This window comes from Siphateles boraxobius, unplaced genomic scaffold, assembly GCF_051911475.1.
Source record: "Siphateles boraxobius isolate OS27281-9 unplaced genomic scaffold, OSU_SipBor_1 20, whole genome shotgun sequence".
NCBI classification, from domain to species: Eukaryota; Metazoa; Chordata; class Actinopteri; order Cypriniformes; family Leuciscidae; genus Siphateles; species Siphateles boraxobius.
Genome location: NW_027508811.1, coordinates 8405935 through 8427352, shown reverse-complemented (window position 1 = coordinate 8427352; position 21418 = coordinate 8405935). Strand labels below are relative to the sequence as shown.

General features: G+C 39.8%; 2 protein-coding genes across 2 annotated transcripts in view; one reads left to right on the top strand and one right to left on the bottom strand.

Annotated features, from left to right (window-relative positions):
* sptlc3 (serine palmitoyltransferase, long chain base subunit 3) overlaps positions 1-17979 on the bottom strand; it is a 43190-nt gene extending 25211 nt beyond the window's left edge. The window contains exons 1-4 of the mRNA XM_077236602.1: positions 17435-17979; positions 16177-16377; positions 14219-14373; positions 13095-13243 (exon numbers count right to left, since the gene is read on the bottom strand). Coding sequence (XP_077092717.1) covers positions 13095-13243; positions 14219-14373; positions 16177-16377; positions 17435-17545 — 616 coding nt within the window. The 5' untranslated portion in view covers positions 17546-17979. The remainder of the gene's footprint in view (positions 1-13094; positions 13244-14218; positions 14374-16176; positions 16378-17434) is intronic.
* LOC143744674 (uncharacterized) lies at positions 1560-6628 on the top strand. The gene is made up of 2 exons (XM_077236337.1): positions 1560-5769; positions 6469-6628. The coding sequence occupies exon 1, from the start codon at positions 1677-1679 to the stop codon at positions 4065-4067; it is 2391 nt and encodes a 796-aa protein (XP_077092452.1). The 5' UTR covers positions 1560-1676; the 3' UTR covers positions 4068-5769; positions 6469-6628.
* Positions 17980-21418: the final 3439 nt, after the last annotated feature.

Sequence of the window (21418 nt, the reverse complement as noted above, 5' to 3'; positions counted from 1 at the left end):
ATCACATGTTGTCGTCAGCCTCGTGAAGTTTGGAATTACTTGGATGAAAATGATCTTGCTAAATGATATTACAAAACAGAATTACTTTTAATCAAATTAATTAATGATACTGAGTTATAATATCACCACCACAATGAGAAATCACATGAAATCCAAACAGCAGTCGAATGAGGAAAGACAGCTGTCCATCACTTCATTGACGACTGCAGGTAGCGCTGCTGAATCCGAGTGAGCGAGATGATTACTTAACTGATAGCAAAATGATTTTGACACATATGCTTCCTTTAAGTTTCGTTAAAGAAGCAGTCCTTAAAAGAGAACGCGAAGTGCTGTTAGAAACTTTATTATCTGTCACTGTGTCCCTGCAACATCTGTCAGCGGCAGCGCGTTTTCTACTCGAGCATGTGAATATTATTGTTTTTCTCAACATGAAAGTGAAACAAGATAAATATTATGTTGACTCGAGTGTATACCTTCGTTCTATATGATAAGTGGAACGGTCTGTTTTATTAGCGTTTTTTCCCTTTCGTACTGATTGATCATAAATGCTTCTTTACATTTTTTGTTTACACATATTGTTTAATGTTTTCAACTGAAATAAAATCTTAAGATGCAACTTAAGCTTGTTGTGTATATTTAATCTCCCTATTAGTCAACGATGTTGTTTAACAACCATGCGTAAGGGACATATGCGCTATCACGCAGCGGTAACAGATGACGTCATATCTAGCGGGATTCCATAAACTACACAGAACCCCACTATTCGCCGACGCAATGTTTAAATTCAGGCAAACTTTATACTTTATGGACAAATAACGGAAAGATGATACAAAATTTGATACCGTGGAAAATGGCATATATGACTTTTTAATACTTTTTAAGGGCCTTAATTTTCTCTAAATTGATTTATCAACTTTTAATACTTTTTATGACCCCACGGACACCCTGAAACATACTAAACAAATACTCAACAATACTACCATGATATTAAGACAAAAACAATCAAAATATCTGATACTGTGAGATACAAATGTGACCCATGCCGCATATGTAAAATATAGATAGATATATAGGCTATAGATGTGCCATAAATCTCTAAAGTGTTCTGTTTTTATTGGTACTGCAGAATGATGTTATTGTCTTTTGAAGTAATAAACAGGCCTTGATTAGTTAGACGTTTTTACTCCAGTACTAGGAAAAACTCAGAATCTGACTCACTTTATAGGAAGTGTTCATCCCAAAATTGAATTCTGTTATTATTAATCACTATCATTTTGCTACGACCCAGTAAAACTTTCTTTATTTTGCAGAACATATGAGAAGATATTTTGAAAATGTCACAAGTCTGTCCTGTCATATGTAGCACATGTGGTGTTCTGTGTTCCTGTCTCTGTCTTGACTCCTCCTTCCTTGTTATCTGATTATTGGTTAATTTGTCTCACCTATTTTTCCTCGTTACCTTCCTTGTTTGCTCCCCTATTTAGTCTCCCTGTGTTTGTAGTCCTGTGCTGGTTCGTTGTTATCATGTTCCTTGTGTTTCCTACTGGATCTGATTTATTCTTTTTCTGTTTTTGTTTGTTAGTTTTTGTACTTATATTTACTTTATTAATCCTCTTCCTGCACTTGAGTCCTCAATCCTTTCCACTACCCAGCCGTGACAGAACGAACCAGCCCTGATGAGGACTCAGCGGAAGACTTCGGGTCAACCACCAGTCGTGCCGATTGACTGCCCGCACTATGACCAGATCATGAAGGTCTCTGCATTGGTTTCCTTGCACCAGGAGGGGAGGAATGTGAGAGACTTTGCCCAGGAATTTTTCTCCGCCAGTGAGGGTTTAGGGTTGGGAAAGACGGCTCTTAAGGACCTCTTTAATTATGCCCTGGATAAGCCATTTGATGTGTCGGAGATGGAAGTGCTGAGAGCTTTTGACTTTTGGGCTTTTATTAACGTTTTAGAACCACAAGGGAAACCGCCGTTGTGGCAACAGGCAGCACCTCCGGAGGCAGTTCATCCCACACCGTCTCACATTTGTCGGCGGAGGAGAAGGAAGAAACCCTCCGTACCAGTTCCGGTGGTCCCGAGTCCGGAGGTCCCAGTTCCGGTGGTCCCGAGTCCGGTGGTCCCGAGTCCGGTGGTCCGGAGAAGGAGACACGTCCCGTCTGCCCAGTCAGATACTGTTCAGGTCAGGTCTGCCCAGCCAGAGACTGTTCACGCCCCGTCTGTTCCAGGGCCGGAGGCTGAGCCAGTGCCCGTTCCAGAGCCGGAGGCAGAGCCAGTGCCCGTTCCAGAGCCGGAGGCAGAGCCAGTGCCCGTAGCAGTGCCTGCTGTTCCAGGGCCGGAGCCAGTGCCTGCTGTTCCAGGGCCGGAGCCAGTGCCTGCTGTTCCAGGGCCGGAGCCAGTGCCTGCTGTTCCAGGGCCGGAGCCAGTGCCTGCTGTTCCAGGGCCGGAGCCAGTGCCTGCTGTTCCAGGGCCGGAGCCAGTGCCTGCTGTTCCAGGGCCGGAGCCAGAGCCAGTGCCTGCTGTTCCAGGGCCGGAGCCAGAGCCAGTGCCTGCTGTTCCAGGGCCGGAGCCAGAGCCAGTGCCTGCTGTTCCAGGGCCGGAGCCAGAGCCAGTGCCTGCTGTTCCAGGGCCGGAGGCAGAGCCAGTGCCTGCTGTTCCAGGGCCGGAGGCAGAGCCAGTGCCTGCTGTTCCAGGGCCGGAGGCAGAGCCAGTGCCTGCTGTTCCAGGGCCGGAGGCAGAGCCAGTGCCTGCTGTTCCAGGGCCGGAGGCAGAGCCAGTGCCTGCTGTTCCAGGGCCGGAGGCAGAGCCAGTGCCTGCTGTTCCAGGGCCGGAGGCAGAGCCAGTGCCTGCTGTTCCAGGGCCGGAGGCAGAGCCAGTGCCTGTTCCAGGGCCGGAGGCAGAGCCAGTGCCTGTTCCAGGGCCGGAGGCAGAGCCAGTGCCTGTTCCAGGGCCGGAGGCAGAGCCAGTGCCTGTTCCAGAGCCGGAGGCAGAGCCAGTGCCTGTTCCAGAGCCGGAGGCAGAGCCAGTGCCTGTTCCAGAGCCGGAGGCAGAGCCAGTGCCTGTTCCAGAGCCGGAGGCAGAGCCAGTGCCTGTTCCAGAGCCGGAGGCAGAGCCAGTGCCTGTTCCAGAGCCGGAGGCAGAGCCAGTGCCTGTTCCAGAGCCGGAGGCAGAGCCAGTGCCTGTTCCAGAGCCGGAGGCAGAGCCAGTGCCTGTTCCAGAGCCGGAGGCAGAGCCAGTGCCTGTTCCAGAGCCGGAGGCAGAGCCAGTGCCTGTTCCAGAGCCGGAGGCAGAGCCAGTGCCTGTTCCAGAGCCGGAGGCAGAGCCAGTGCCTGTTCCAGAGCCGGAGGCAGAGCCAGTGCCTGTTCCAGAGCCGGAGGCAGAGCCAGTGCCTGTTCCAGAGCCGGAGGCAGAGCCAGTGCCTGTTCCAGAGCTGGAGCCAATGTCTGTTTCTGTGTTTGTGTCTGTTCTTGTGACTGTTACAGCTCTTGTGTCTGTTCCTGAGCCGATGTCTGTTGTTCCTGAGCCGGTGTCTGCTGTACCTGAGCCGGTGTCTGCTGTACCTGAGCCGGTGTCTGCTGTACCTGAGCCGGTGTCTGCTGTACCTGATCCGGTGTCTGCTGTACCTGAGCCGGTGTCTGCTGTACCTGAGCCGGTGTCTGCTGTACCTGAGCCGGTGTCTGCTGTTCCTGAGCCGGTGTCTGCTATTCCTGAGCCGGTGTCTGCTGTTCCTGAGCCGGTGTCTGCTGTTCCTGAGCCGGTGTCTGCTGTTCCTGCGCCTCAGTCACTGCCCTGGCCGCCCGAGGGGTCTGCTCCGCCCTGGCCGCCCGAGGGTCTTCACCGCCCTGGCCGCCCGAGGGGTCTTCACCGCCCTGGCCGCCCGATGGATCGTCTGCTTCGCCCTGGCCGCCCGATGGGTGGTCTGCTTCGCCCTGGCCGCCAGATGGGTCGTCTGCTTCGCCCTGGCCGCCCGATGGGTCGTCTGCTTCGCCCTGGCCGCCCGATGGACCGTCTGCTTCGCCCTGGCCGCCCGATGGACTGTCTGCTTTCGCCCTGGCCGCCGGTTTAACCATCACCCCCTGTCTCTGTTCCCTTCCATGGACCTGGCCCCTCATCCATCCCCCTGATCCTCCACCGTGTCACCTCCCTCCTGGACTCTTGTTTTGTATGTTACGTCTCGGAGCGTCTGGTAGCCGCTCCTTAAGGAGGGGGTAATGTCACAAGTTTTTCCTCGTTACCTTCCTTGTTTGCTCCCCTATTTAGTCTCCCTGTGTTTGTAGTCCTGTCCTGGTTCGTTGTTATCATGTTCCTTGTGTTTCCTGCTGGATCTGATTTATTCTTTTTCTGTTTTTGTTTGTTAGTTTTTGTACTTATATTTACTTTATTAAATCCTCTTCCTGCACTTGAGTCCTCGATCCTTTCCACTACCCAGCCGTGACAGAAAAATGTTGGTAACCGAACAGTTTTGATGGCTGTATTGACAAAAATCACAGACATTTCTCAAAATATCTTCTTGTATGTTCCAGTTATACAGTTTTAGAAAAACATGAGGGTGAGTTAATGAATGGGGTAAATGAGGGTGAATTTTTGGGTGAACTATCCCTTTAAACTTTGAATTTGAATTGAATTGGCCACACCCCTCAGGTTGTCAAAATAAAATTTTAATGGAGAAGACAGGAAGAGGAATTTACTGACTAATATATCAATACCATCTAATGTTTCTGGAAATCCCCCATATGTTGTTTGTATAATTATGCTTGTGTGTTTCAAACAAAATATATTGTTGACTAATAACTACACTTACAGCAATTTAATTGAACTTCCTTAAATTTAAATTTGAAAAACAGGCCTGCATCCTGTTTGCGGTCTTAATTAAAATTCAATTAAAGTTATGGAATTTTATTAGAAAATAAATTACATTATTAATTCAAATCGAAATGCACAACCATACATAAAATACAAATTAAAGAATTTAAAAACACCACTATACTCATGTGGGCAATTGGAGTCTGGCTCCCATTATTTTCTGCTCCCATGGACCCCTCTCACACACCAAAGTAGCAAAAGGCCATAAAGTTCTGTTTAACAGCATTAAAGCAATACATTTGGCCTCAAGATATTTCCTACCGAATAAGACAGCAGTAAAGAGTGAATGCACAACACTAAGCTTTGGTCTGTGAATAAATGCCTCTCCTTTTACATGATTCCTTTGGAGAGCTTTGTACTCTAAAACCCCATTGATTACTCAGGACCTCTGTTCATTCTCTCTCACAGCAGCAGCTGGAGCGTGATGAGTTTGATTAAACCTGAATCAGGTCTAGGGTGGCTAAACCTCAGAACTTCAGTGTGATAACTGAGAAGCTTGCTCAATACAGAGAAGACACATAAGGGTCTTGACTTGTAACTGGGGTATTGTAGTAGTCTAATGAAGTGAGAAATGAGAGCGAGACCCATGAAGATCTCATTCACCTGTTGGGAGTGTATACACAAGCAGAAACAGCCCATAAAACAGCAAGTTCTCAACCTTAACCTAATTTAATTTAAATGGATGGGAACAGCTCTGAAAACAGTAATGAGTTATGTTCAGGGTTAAATACAAATGAAGCTCGGTCAACATCATCTGTGGCCACAGACTGCCACAGAAAATCATGTTTACGGTAATATTTACAGTGAAAGTTCATGGGTCAAGGAACTGCACCAGAGTAATACATACACGAAGAGTAAAGCATAACATTTTCCCCACTGCACTTTTAACAGTTTGCAATGAACAAGTCAAACAAAAGTAATTGGAATAGCTCAACACAGCTAATGTGGTTTTCCCAAATTCAAATGAAAATGCAACTTTTAATGACTTCTGCAGTCTCTAAATTATTTAACCCCTTCTATAATTATTTAACCCCTTCATGGCATGCATCTTTAGTACTTAGTAGAACACCCCTTTGCTGTTATGATCTTATCTTAGCCCATTCCTCATGAGCAATGGCTTCCAGTTCAGGAATATTCTTGGGTTTGCGTGCTGCTGCAACAGCTTTCTTCAAATCCCACCAGAGATTTTCTATGGGGTTCAAGTCAGATGACTGTGATGGCCCCAGTCTGCAACCAAGCCTTGGTGGAATTTGAGGTATGGTTGGGATAATTGTCCTGTTGGAAGGTACAATGGCACCCGAGCTTCAGACAAAACAGGTGTTTGTCTCAAGCACACCTAATGCAACTAATCAAGTGCTTCATTAGTTGCAACAGGTGTGCTTGAGACAACACCTGTTTTGTAGATTTGTGCTGTTGTGAGGATTCTATTCAGGGGGTTGAATAATTTTGAGACTGCAGAACTTTACACAATTAAAAGTTGTGTTTTCAATTGAATTTATGGAAACATTTGTTGTGTTGAGCTATTTTAATTATTTTTGTTTGATTTGTTCATTGCAAACTGCTGAAAGTCAGTACATTTTGCTAATAAGCCTGATTTGCAATAGGGATAAAATAATTTTGATTACAATTGTAATTTCGAGCTTCACATTTTTTTTCATAGATTTCCATTCCAAATGCTATTTTTTTTTTTTTTTTTACAGAGGGACAAGCCAAATTATTTTCTGTAATAATCGAAAACACACCTAAAGCTTAACAATTTGCACCTAATTTGCAAAATTCCTTTAAACACTGGTGCTGTGAACTGTTCTGGGCTCAGTTCATACGAACTGATTTTCAAAAACAAAATAGAAAACAGATTAATATTTTAAGTAGCTCAAATAAGACAAAAAAAGGATGTAGCTCAATGAAAAATTCTGGCTTATGAGCCCCTTAAGCGCACTGGAGAATGAAAACTTTTGTCTCATAAGAAACTAGTGTAGAAACATTTGCCACCCACTGGTTGTACAATGACTGCATCACCATGGTGAAACATTTAGCTCTCGTAACAATAAATGTGACACTTAAATAACCCATTATGTTGTCGACTCCTCCATAAGTGCAATGTGCTTCAGTGATATTAGTGTTTGACAACTGTAACTTAATGTTAACTCTTTGTACATTTAAATATTCAACACACACACACACGGCAGAATTTCGGTAAATGATTGATGTAGAAGTCTTAAACCCTGTCATCATCAACAAACACAGGCCTTATTGATCCTGCAGTTAGAACAAAAACATACTGTCAACCATGACCACATTATAGTGAAACAGAACAAACATTACATAACATCACATAAATTATGAGTAAAATAGTAATTAAATTTAACTTCGGGAGATATAATGCCACTTTCCAGTACAATTTTAAGGGTAGTAATTCTGTGATTTTGATTCCTGTTCCTTAATGCAAATCTTTCATTAGTCAAACCCTTTAAACACTTTCAAAGAAGATTCATGAATATACTAATTATTATACTTTTTTTTAAAATATAAACTATTTTTATATCCTCTAATATTTTACATATTTCATAGAGTTACTTTTAAATAATATATAATTTCATATTTATTTTATAATTATTTTGAAACACTGGTGATGTAATGTTTGTGAATACAATAAATAATTTTAAAATAATCAGTAACTAATTTGTTATGTTTAAGAACATTGACTGCAAAATTATGTAAAAATGCCCATCCCTAATACGTAACACATACATATGCGTCTAATTTAGAACTGCATCTTAATAAGGAGTTTTGGGGTTAAGTTGTTATTGCTCATGTAACAGAGGGCCTGCAGAAATATATCCCAAAGCAACGACTCTGAGAGATGCAGAAAGAAAGAAATGAATCCCTCAAATGAATAATGAATGATACGAAAAGGACTTTACACACAAATACTCCCATGACTCATGATCACGTGATCTTTTTGTGTCTGTTTCTGATATTTGGCTCAGATTCACCACAGTAGTACATTCTCTGCATAGCACCGAAGATAAAATATCTCAGAGTGCTAACTTTACCTACTTCTACAGATATGAATGATCTGATATCTGATGAAAAAACTATATCATTAAGAGGGATGTGCATTTATACTGTGTAAGAGTGTTTATAAGAGGAGAAAAACAGAAAAGCAGTGACAAAGAGAAAGTGAAATAAAACAGTGACTACAAATTCCAGCTTAACTGTAATGTGTACTGTAACCCAACTGTGCTCATTTGATGTTTTACAGCCTTGCTGATGTTAGAACAGGTAGTGACAGTTTTCAAGCAGATAAGAAAAATGTCATGTATGTAACAAACCAGAATAACCAGAAGCCAGAACATCGGTCTAACCAAAGTACTTAATAAAGATTCAAGCCCAGACGTTTCTAAGCAGCACAGCAGTAACGACTTTATGAACTTTTTTACTTACAAGATTGATAATATCAGGGAGAAAATTACAACTATGCAACCGTCTACTACAGTATCCCATCGGACAGTGCATTGTAGTTTCCCTGACGACAAATTTGATTAATTCATTGCTAATGGAGAGGGTGAATTTTATAAACTCGTTAAATCATCTAAATCGACAGCATGCATGTTAGACCCTATACCGACTGAATAGGGTATAATAGGGTAGGGTAAATAGGGACTGAAAGAGATGCTTCCAGAGGTCATAGATCACTGAATTTCGTGAATTTGACACTATCGACCACAACATTCTTTTAAAGAGACTCGAAAATTATGTTGGCATTAGTGGAATTGCACTAGTATGGTTTAAATCATACTTTTTAGTTTGTAGCAGTAAATGAAAAAATGTCTTAACAGTCAAAAGTTCAGTATGGTGTACAACAAGTCTCAGTACTAGGACCGTTGCTGTTCACTCTGTACATGCTACCCTTAGGAGATATCATTAGGAAGCATGGCATTAGGTTTCACTGTTATGCTGATGATACTCAGCTCTATATTTCTTCACGCCCTGACGAAACTTACCAATCCACAAAATTAACAATGCAAAGCTGATGACTAACTGGATGACAAGTAATTTCCTACTACTTAATTCTGAAGAAAAAAAACAGAGATTCTAATTATTGGACAAAAAACTTCCTCAAGTATTAACCTAGAATACTGTCTAACACTTGATGGCTGCTCTGTCAAGTCCTCGTCGTCGGTTAGGAACCTGAGTGTGCTCTTTGATACCAATCTCTTATTTGAAAGTCACGCGTCTAGTATCTGTAAACCCACGTTTTTTCATCTTAAAAATATCTAAATTACGTCAAATGCTCTCAATTAAAAATGCAGAACAATTAGTTCATGACATCAAGGCTAGATTATTGTAATGCTCTACTGGGTGGTTGCCCTTCACGTTTAATAAATTAACTACAGCTGGTCCAAAATAAAGCCACTAGAGTTCTTACCAGAACCAGGAAGTATGACCATATTAGCCCGGTTCTGTCAACACTGCATTGGCTCCCTATTAAACATCGTATAAATTTTAAAATATTGCTGATTACTTACAAAGCACTAAATGGTTTAGCTCCCTATTACTTGAGCAAGCTCTTAACGCATTTAAGTCCTTCACGTCTATTGCGATCTCAAAATTCTGGCCTGTTGATAATACCTAGAATATCAAAATCGACTGCTGGCTGTAGATCCTTTTCCTATTTAGCACCAAAATTTTGGAACAATCTTCCTAACATGGTCCGGGAAGCAGACACAGTCTGTCAGTTCAAATCTAGACTAAAAACACATATCTTTGGCTTAGCATACACAACACATTATAGATTGCTATAATTCAATGTTAGGCTGCATAGTTTAGAGCCCGGAACCGGGGACACTTCCCATAAATCCTGATGTACTTGGTACATCATAAGAAGGATGGTGTCTACGCTAATATTAGTCTCTCTGTTTATCCCGAGGTTTACCGCAGTCCGCCGGATCCAGGCCATAACCAGATCTGATGAAGGACCATCGCATGGACACGACGACAATGCATCCCTGAAGTGCCAGCCTCATCAGCCCTGTGAAGGCCTCATGGACACCTCAACAAACTCATCTCCATACCAGCGTGATGACTCTGACCCCCCCACCAGATTGAACTGGATAAATATTGTGAAAGTTCTGATCCAATCTGACTTCTGACCTATAATGCTCCCTGAATCATAATCATACACTGTTCATTCGTTGGCCAGAGGAGAACTGGCCCCCTGACTGAGCCTGGGTTCTCCCAAGGTTTTTTTCTCCATTCTGTCACCTGATGGAGTTTTGGTTCCTCGCCACTGTCGCCTTTGTCGCCATTGGCTTTTGGCTTGCTTAGTTGGGGACATTTATTTTTATATTTAACAATATTATTACAACATTATTTTCCAATTATCTCTGTAAAGCTTCTTTGAAACCATCTGTATTGTAAAAAGCGTTATATAAATAAAGGTGACTTGACTTACAATTGTGCCACTGAACATGTCTAATCTCTAAACCACCATCAAGGGTTTCCACACCTTTTTACCAATTAATTTCCATGAAAGTTGTTTGTGAACACTCAATAGGCATTTTAAAATAATTTTCCAACCAATTAAATAGAATTTAGCATGAATTAAAAAATCATGCTTTTTCAAATATTACCTTTCATGCAGTGTGCAATTTAGATATTTGTGAATGTAAAATGTCTGCAACGTTTTAAAGAAACTTGTTCATTACAAATACAAAGTTCTGTAATGAAACTCTAGATGGCCCAGGCTAATAGGTCCTTAACTCAAACGCTTGCAATCATATAATTTTCTATAGGGCACAGCTGATTGGTTCCTACCATATCAGTAAGCCAATTTAGCTCAACCTTCAAATACTTGGTTAGGATTTGCCTTAGCAGTGCAGTGCACTTTCAGAAAACCTCCACCTTCCCTAACTCCACCTGTATAGATCTGCTATGGGTAATTCTTGTATGCTATATTGTACAGCAGCAGCTTGTCTTACTTGCTCACAGCAGCGTGTCATGTATGTAGCAAGTCCCGTACTTGCTCTGCAGCAGCAATAACCATCAGCAGCAGCAGCGTAGCAGATCTATTCCACCAAGACCAACTATATCAACATTGTCAAACCCATTACCATGCCAAACACTCAGTGAGTTGTCATGACAGAAATAAAGTTATTGTCTCCTAAAAAAAATAATCAATTTTGAACTGCTGAAATGAGTCATCAGCAATTCCAGTCGTACTTCCTGTTACATACCTACGTAACAATGTAACAAATTTGCTTAATGCCTATGGTCTTCATTGGCTGCCCACTAACAACTTCTACTTTGACCCGGCCTCAAACACTGTTGTTGTAGCCGAGGCCTGGAAGAAAGTGGTTCGTGTTGTGACATGTCGAGAAGACGCTGTTTTCTGCGCTACGAATCTGAGCAGAGTAGGCTCTCGGAAAGGAGGGGTTTAGAGAGCCTGAATCTTAAATCAAGCCTTTGATAAATTAGGTAATGTATAATGTATATTATGAGAAAATGTAAGTGTTTTTTTTTACCTTGGATGGATGTAAACATATAGTAGGAGACCTCCAAAACAAAATGAGTAGCCTTTAAAATAGCATAATAGGGGCACTTTAAAATTCCCTGAGATTTCCTGGTTTTCCATCACTGTGGTACAGATAACCATTTCACCTCTTAGTCTTAGTGCAAACAAGCCAGCTTTTAACCTACACGATCTACATGACATTTGTAAAAAATGTCAGCATGGGAATATGGGAAGATCATTATGAGTCATTTGATTTATCATAACATATGTAATAAACCTGTAGAGAGAGATATGAAACAGGTCAGTCAATCATCAACTTACATTACAAATTCAAAACAGGTTGGGCCTTTAATAAATCCATTGGTGAAGGAGGATTTCTGTTAATGCTGCTTAAAGCAGGTCAGATCACAAATGGAAAAAATGCTTTTGACCGGTTTATGGTGGCATTTACTAAACCATAATAGTTGCTAAACAACCTACCATGCAAGCCGATTGGATTTTCTGAGCAATATGCCGTCATATTGCTCATGCTTCGCCCACGACCGCTGAAAGACTGTCCCGTTTTTAGCATATTTCCACCCTTATGCCTAGTTCACACTACATGATTTTAAAACGTCGGGCTGAACTGTGGGGTTCACACTAAATGACTTGCTCTCTGTGAAATCAGGAGTGTTCAAGTTGTTGAGCTGTTCACGCCACACGACACAACGTGATTGATCCGCAACAGGAGGTAACGCACTACACGAGTTGACAACAACTCTGTCACCCAACTATTCTATCTTGTCTACAAACCACGTTTTGTCAAACTAGTGCTGCAAACTGTTTGCGCGATGATTTGCTCTGAGAAAAAAACGCAAAAAAAGAAAAAATAAGAGAGTATGGGCGAGTGGATCCGCATATGCGAACTGCAGGGATTGTCTGTGCTACAGAGAGAGTTGGAGGTGAGTACAGCATGTTTTTATCGGAGATGTAGCTGCATGTTTATGTTTGGCTAACGGCAAAAATCGTGTATTTACCCGCGTATTTACCCGGTGACCTCAACCCATGCCTTGCTCTGATTGGCTGTTGCTCATGACATCAGTGAGGTTGAGTCGTGCGACAGCTCTGGATATCTAGCATGCTAGATATTTTTCTAGGCTCGGCGACGTGTCTGCGAGGCGTCTGCGAGCGTCTTTGATGCGTTGTTGGCTCTTTCATACTAACAGATTGGCGAGCATTCATCGCCCGCTAATCCCCCGCGATTTGCACGCGATAACACCCTGACCTGTCGGCGAGCTCAACAATTTGCAAATCGGGCTTAAATCGGGCTTAAAATCATGTAGTGTGAACTAGGCTTTAGCCATTTGTATACTGTCTGCCAAGGCAGCACTTTATGTGTCTTGTGTCGACACGCCCCACGGAAGAGAAGGGTGGGGTGAGCATTTGCTCATTATCATTTAAAGAGACATGCACCGAAACGGGTCGCTGTGAACAGAGCTTTTTTTGAGGAGGTAGAAAGGGTGTTGTTTTACACAACCATTGTATCCAATTTTAACCAAAGTATGTTACAAACTTTACATACAGACCCTAAAGTATCAACTTCAGGAAAATGGGTTCAGGAAGTTGATAAAGTATCAACTTCTTAAACAAAAAAATGTTTAAGAAAACAATGTTGGATGCTATAGGTGACCTGCTTCTGAGATGTTTTAGTTTGTGGTGTAACCACACAAATACCTAGTTCCTGTCTTGTGCTGCAGACGCCCACCCCATACTGTCTGGTCACCACTGCTACGGTTTTCAGGAAGTCAACATTGTTTTCAGCGAAACCCAGATAGTTGTAGGAGCCCATGTTTATGACGTTCTCAATGGTTCTCCCTGTTAACCTGACAGAGAAGAAACACATCAACCAAACCGTCATTGATATTGATTTATCCTGACTAGCCTGAACATAGAGCATTCTTGTTCTAGGGTAGAACTAAAATCAGTGGGTATAATATAAAAGAACTTTGTGCAGTACAAAGCAGCAGTTCATGTTAGAGCGGCCATTGAAAGAAACAATAAATAACGTAACATGAGCAGAAATTACAGAACAAAATAAGGAAAAAGGTTCAAAAATCATATAACTGTCACTTAATATTTTTCTCCTCTGATGAAATGTATTAAAATGTTGATATAATGTTTTTAAAAGAAGTCTCTGATACACATCAAGGCATTTATCTGATCCAAAATACAGTAAAAAAAGGAGTAATATTTTGAAATATTATTACAATTTCAAATAAGTGTTTTGCATATACATTAAAATGTAATTTATTCCTGTGATGTGAACGCTGAATTTTTACCAGCCATTACCATCTTCAGTGTCACATGTCATTCTAATATGCTGATTTGCTGCTCAAAAGAGTCTTAATATTATCACTGTTGAAAACAGATAGATTTTTTCAGGATTCTTTGATTAACAGAAGGTTTAAAAGAACAGCATTTATTTGTTTTTTCTTGTAACAACTTTTGTTGAACAACAAAGTTTTACTGTCCCTTTTTATCAATTGAATGCATATATGCTGAATAAAAGCATCAATTTCTTTTAAAAAGAAAAAAAAAACTTTTGAATGGTAGGACTATAATATCATATTTGAATATATATTGTAGTAGTATGAATGAAAAAAACAGGTTTATGCTGGTTAGTGCTGGTGCGTTCAAAAAAATGCATGGGCTTTCTGGTAAATTTGGTTTACCAGTTTTGCTGGTTAAGCTAGTTTGTAAGACTTGACAATCAACACCTTGTACCAGGAACCATCACCTATACATCCTACTCTTTTTAACAGTTATAACGGCTTGTTTTATGCAAAGAATAGATTTACCTAAAAGTCCAATTGTAATCATCCGTTACCCTTTCCATGAGATCAAAAACCGGACCGGGTAAACTGCATATGGGGCGGTTCCAGTTGTCTCTGACTCTCATGTACATGTTCCGGGTGTAGAAGTTTTCAAAATCTTGGTAAAGGGGAACAAAGTCCTATAATACAAGAAATAAATTATAACATAACAACCAGAAGCACTTTTATCACAACCTAACATCAGTATTTCATGCCTCCCAACCGCAATATGCTCCATTCATTAAAAAAAAAGAGGGACAGGTGACCCAAGATCAGCCATAAAAAGACACTGTTTACATGTGGGTAGTTACAACCGGGTGAATGTTTCAAAAGCATCTGCTCTGTGAGTATCAGAGTCCAGAGAGACTCACCCACATCTTGTCCTTAAGTAAACTCTGCCAAAGAACAAAGAAGAGGCTATGCAGACTCCTCATTGTGCTGCCTTTATTAAACCTACTTTGAAATGTTAAAAATCCTATTTATGGAGATAGTTAAGACAGCTCCAAATAACAAAGCTGCAACAAACTGCAGTCTGACTTTTCCCCAGTTTTTTTGCATAAGCTTTTGACTGCCACTCAAGTTTTTCTGGTCACCGAGGAGGTGTCTGATCTTCATCCAGCGTTTTAGATCACACAGTCAAAGCATTCTCTTAAGACACCAATAAAGCTCAAACAAAAACTACACTCTTATTGATTCATGTAGCCATTTTTTGTTCTCATTTAACACAAAGCACACAGTTTAAAGTTTTGCTGGTGTGTGACTCAAACATCAATATAGAAACCTCTGTTAAACAGGAAAAGGGAGAATGGAAATGCTGTGAGATTATGTAAATTTTGCTCTTAAATGCTATTGAAGTGTATGGGCCTACATATCAAGCACACTTTGTAAAATGTGCAGAAACCTGTTCATATATTTATTTTGATTGGATATTAATGGCAAAAGGTGGTGCTGCAGCATTCCTACACTGAAATGTCTGTTGCGCTCACTTCTTACTGATTTGTATTTGTACACTTTAAAGATTACAGCTAGCTTAGACGATTTTAGACAGTGCCAATTTGGCTGGAGTGATTCACGCTGATCATAGAAAACATGGCAAGCACGGAGCAAAATATTCCCAATGTGTTCACTCATACCAATTTAACACTATTTTACTAAAGGTGTGATTTATTTAACTCTGTCCAACTTACGGTTTCATTATCTTGCCAACTAAATTTTAAAAAACTCAATCTATGCCTTTTAATAATCACATCTAATGTAATACCACAAGCTTTGGGTGAGAAATGTGCACACAAGAGGTATCTTTTCTCAACGGACAGACTGAGAGCAGAAATAATGAAGTCACTGTCCTCTGGGGTTTAATTGCGTCTTCAACCTCCCCAGCATCACCGCACAAATATCATGGAAATTTTCCATAGTGGCCAGTGTGTAAATCAAATGACATGAAAGAAAACACTTCGTGTTTGAGAATAATTTGTCTCACCTATACTCAACTTTGTACAGTTATTTTTTAATGTTAAGTATGCAACTCTCAGAACATTTGCCTTTTAGATACATAGAGACAACAAAGATGATATTCTCATCCTAAAATAAATCCTACCAACTCAGTATAAGGTTTAGCCTACATGAGGTTATGCTAAATATAATAATAAAGATTTTCTTCCCTTTGTGAATGAAAACTAGAGCAAACTCTACATGGTGGTTACTGTGCAAAATATATTCACTCTCAGAAAAAATGGTACAAAAGTTGTCACTGTGGTGGTACCTTTTCAAAAGGTACACATTTGTACCTAAAGAGCGCATGTTAGTCCCTCAAAGGTACATATTGGTACCAAACGTGCACATATTAGTACCTAAATTATACATATTAGAACCCTTTTGAAGGATACTGTCCCAGTGACAGCTTTTGTACCTTTTTTCTGTGAGTAGATTGAGAGCAAACCTACCTTTTGCTCTTCTCTCTCCTGGGCCTGATGGCATTTCTCTAATCCAATAGCTCTTAGTAAGTCTCTGAAATAGCCAAACAGGATGACAATTCCATAGCCCATGTATGTCAGGACAGCCACATACATGGGAGCCTCCTCGAATGAATCTTCCCCCCTATCTCGAGGCTGATGAAAACCGTTTCCCGTGCCATTTTTCTGCACCTACAATATCACATAATGTTAACAAAACATTATAATATAGTTAATTTTGTTTTAATGACACTTTAATTTAGCAGACAAATGATATTCAAAGATGTACTACAATAACTAAATTGTCCAATATTGAACCATAATACCATAATTCAATAATAAATGTAATTTCTAAGTGTGCTTAAGCCATATCTTGCATAACCAATAGGAAACTTTTAATGACAAATTCCATAGTTTGTTTTTAAAAACCATATAGTTTAACTGTAAAAATTGTTAGTAATCACAGGCAAAACCATGGTGGCTTCTCACTTAAAGGGATAGTTCACTCCAAAATGAAAATGCTGTCATCATTTACTCACCCTAAAGTTCTAAACATGTATGAGTTTCTGTCTTCCTCTGAACACGAAGGAATATATTTTGAAGAATGTCTGTATCCAAACAGTTGTCGGGCCCCATCGACTTCCATAATATATATATTTCTTTCCTCATACCATGCAAGTCAGTGGGGTCCCATCAAATGTTTTGCTACCCATATTCTTCAAAATATCAACATTTGTGTTCAGCAGAAGAAAGAAATGCATATAGGTGTGGAAGAACTTGAGGGTGAGTAGCCTAAATGATGACAGAATTTTTTTTTTTTTTTTTGATGAACTATCCCTTTAAGAGAGAAGCCACCATGTTTTTGCCTCTGGTTAGGTTACTAACACAATTTTAACAGTTGAACTATATGGTTACCATTACCTAATATTTACATAAGAGTAAACATTTATTTCATTACCAGAAGCGCCCATGAACTTTAAGCATATTTTAGTGATGACTCAAACGAAATAGTGAATCGTTCTACTGAAATGATTCATTAAACAAACCGAATCGGTGAAATGAATCGGACCTCTAAATTAAAATTCCATGCTAAGTCAAACCCTTGAACATGTTGTTTAAAAGTAACAGCGTTGTCTGTAAAATCAACATTTTTAAAGAGTATCCCTTGTACCCATTTACCTTTAATTTTTAAAAGAACACTTTAACTTGAAGTATTTTGCGATGAATTGAGTGATGCAGTTCGACATACCTTTTCATTTTTGTGATATCCATTCTTCAAACTGTTGTTTTCCTGTTGTTTTTGGTCACAATAAGACTTCAGGGTTCCGTTGCGTGGATAATGTTCATCTGTTCGCATCATGTTTGCTAAGCGTCAACCCTGAATAATGAATTAGGCTATACTATTGAACTTCTCTGTTCCTCAGTTTAGAGAAGTGTGTGTGTGTCCGTTGAAGTGTAATTCCCTGCTGTGAGTTGACCATCCGACTTCATGCTCAAATGACTTTGATTTGAGTACACACAACTTTGGACCAGGAAGTATTCGCGGACATCAGAGGAACGATGCGACGATACTGGGCGCTCCCTTTGACAGCTTCGAATATGGAAGAGCTCAAGCTTTATACAGTGAAGACACGATGGTATTCAAACTTAGAGACAGTCAGTTATGAATCTGCGTATGGATGTGTTTTACAGTAAATTAAAAGTAAAAGTAAAAAATGCTGCAGCCCTTAAAACCAAGTTGTCAGTGGTAAACGGAAACACGTACTACAAGGTTAAACATGTTGTGCAATATGCAAATGATGTATATTATCTAACAGCTTGAAACGAGTTTACTTAGTTTAAATAGTTTTCACTAACCATAATTTAACTACTAAGACCAAGTAACCAAAGATTGAGAACGGGCCTCTGCCAGGGTGCTCATCTGAGAAGCCCCTCAGAAACGAGGGACTTATGAATGTTACTGTCATTGTTTCAATGCATTCAAGTTGTGGTGTTTTATTATAACCATCCATCCATCCTTAATACTGACCACATGTAAAGCCACGGACGGCTCCTCGTTACTATAGTTACATCAATGTGACTATTAAAGTGTTTAAAAACTGGAGAAAACATTTGTCTACTTTATTGTTACTATAAGAAATGCATTAGATGGAGTGCAAACCCTACCTTTTGCTCTGCTCTCTCCTGGGCCTGATGGCACTTCTCTAAATCAACAGCTCGCAAGATGTCTTTGAAATAGATCAATGTAACTGTGATATAAAACACTATTATGAAAAAATACACTTCATTTTCCATCACCTTCACATATTTAGTATAGTACAACTGTTTTGTTCAGATACAATGGTTTGTTACTAAAACATGGTATATTTTTTATAAGGCACACCAGTGTTATTTATATAGGCTACTATATGGTATTCATCAAAATGTTCACTTTTATCTACATAGTTTTTATGTGGTCATTTGTATTAGTTGTTTATAATTTGATGACACTTTAATTAATATTTATTTCAGTTTGAGTTTTAATAATTAAATGCACCATTTCAGTTTGTTGCAACATTACATCATTTAAGTTATTATATTTAGTTAGTTTATATTAAATAAGCAAAAATGATTATTACTAGTTTTAGTTAACAATAACAACACCGAGGTGGTCTGCATGTGGTTTCATTTTTATCAATAAGGTATATTAAGCACAAAGTATTTTTTATGTTCCATTACATTCTTATATATGACTCTTACATTGCAGTTCAGGCCTTAAAACAGAAGTCTGACACTTTTCTTCCCGGTCTCCAAGATAAGCGTTGAATATTTTTGCTGCCTTCTGCATATTTAGGCCTACCACTCCAACTACATTCAGCAGATTGTGGGAAGTCTTCCATAGAACAAGAGGTCATTGTGATTACACAAATGAAGAAGAATTCTGAAGCCATATTTTCCTTCCCTTGCTTTTTTAACGGGGTTGTGTTCTTGCATAGGGGAGAAGAGAAATAAACAGATGAATGAGTGAATGGGCAAAACATATCTATCTAGATGGAACTGAAGAGAGAATGAGAGTGGCAACATGTGGCACTGGCAGCAGCCTGCAGCTGTCTGAACTAATGCTGGGCTAACCGTGGAACTGTCACTGCTAATTAACCACAGATTACCTCCGTCTTGCGCTCTCCCTCTCAATAAACCCTGAACTGTCCACCTCTATCCCTCATTTCACCACATCCACTGAGCTTCCTAATCCTCTGCCTGTGACTTGCTAAAGGGAGCTGCGCTAGCCTAGATCTGTCAAGCATCATTAGCATTATTAATATTAGCACTCATTATTTATTTCATATTTGCATGGCAGGTACTCTCCCTTTAGACCTCTAATGACTTCAGTTAAGGCATTGTTGTTTTATCACGTTTATTTGCTATTGGGTATTTAACATCTTAATATTAAGGTGATATTTTTTATCTTAAATACTGCTAGCGTTAGGTGAACGACGGGCTAATCAAGCTAATTTCAATATCAAACAGTGTTCCTCGTACGTCCAGTGAAATGTTACTAATGAATCCGTTTTTGACTAGAGAAAATACCGTACGGTATACGTAATACGTATTACTGTACAGCACACTGACCTGATAAATGTTTTCCCTGACGTTATTTAAAGGCATGTGTTCCTGTCACGTGATTATTTACAAACAGAAATCACGATGCCCGATTCGCGAATGTATCACTCTTTTGAGTCGGTTCTTAAGGTCTCGCGTGTCTGTCGCTGAATTCGGAACCGCATACTACTACTCGTACAGTACCGTTATCATATTTTTTGTGTCAAAAATAGAAAGAGTAGTATGCAGTTCCGAATCAGAACTACCAATGAAAGATTCGTGAATGAATCAGTGTATTCGTCCATCGTGGTTGGCAAAACTGTAGGAAACCTTCCGCGATTCAGCAAACATTTGAGTATAAATTATCAGCTCACTCACGTACGTACTGAATCGGAGCGGTTGCTCACTCTGTAAAACGTTACATTTTAAAACATGCTTTACGGCACAGTGAGCAAAAATAAATGGTTATTTACCGAGTAATTGCAATTTAATTTAACAAAACCTTAAAATGAAGCATCTGAAACCAAATCTTCAAATGTAAATATCGTTTGTCAGCGATGAAGAAGATCCTGCACGTGCAACATGTGATGGTAACAAGTAGACCTACATTCAAACTAGCCTATTAAAACACTGACAGCACGCGTTTTTTTTTACTAGTAGGCCTACTTTGGAGTGGCTACCAGTAAACACCATGATAAATATGCAGAGTAATCATGCAATACATGTTATATTTCAAAGTATCGTGGAATTTCAGTCTGAAACCAGCACATATCACAAGTAGGCTACTACTACCCACACTACTGTCGTTTTTTCTGAATGTATTTAAAAAGGAATGTCAAATATGCACCCTGTACAGTAAGTCTTTCAGAGATGCTAACGCACTCAAAAAATTGAATAGGGGAAAATAAACTAGGCTAAATGCTATATTTTTAACTACAAATTCTATAATTAGACTAAAAATTTGAGCCATAGATTTAATTGAAAATGTATTTATTTGAAAGTAGTTTATTTATTTAAGTATTTATTTTTGGTTTGTCCCCTTTTGCTTTAATAACAGCAGAGCTACATGGACTTCACAGGTTAATGTAAAGCCTGATGATAATGTTATTCAGCTTAATTGGAAACCGATCCAATAAGCGTATCCAATAATGAACACTTACATTATGTACATAAAAGTTCAAATGGATGCATACTCTTAAATATTTCTTCATTTTATGTTATTGTATTTATTATTATTAATTTTTTCATAATCCTAAAACTTGCTGCTTATTTCCAGGTCTACATTCGATTACAGTATAAATCCCACATTTCCTCTCCAGAATCTTTTTGATAGTTTTACAAGATTACCGGCTGAGCCACAAGTCTGCCCGGTAACCATACCATTCCTGGCAGTAAAGATAAAAAAAAGAAAGAAAGATTATCACATTTATGCTTGAGGGAACCTTTCCTTGAACTCCTGACCTCATTTAACATGAATACATGTCTTGGTGTGTTTGTGGTAGACACTTATTTTGCTAATGACTATACAAATAAAGTTCAGAAGGCATATGCATCTGTACCCAGAATCTGTTATTTATGGAAAACAGTGGGAGAGTTACTCCTGCAGTGCTTTATTTGGATGTGTACAAAGCCTCTTGAAAAGGTTGAAATGAAA

Coding starts and splice junctions, on each gene's coding strand:
- LOC143744674 (XM_077236337.1), top strand. CDS start 1,677: ATGAGGACTCAGCGGAAGACTTCGGGTCAACCACCAGTCGTGCCGATT.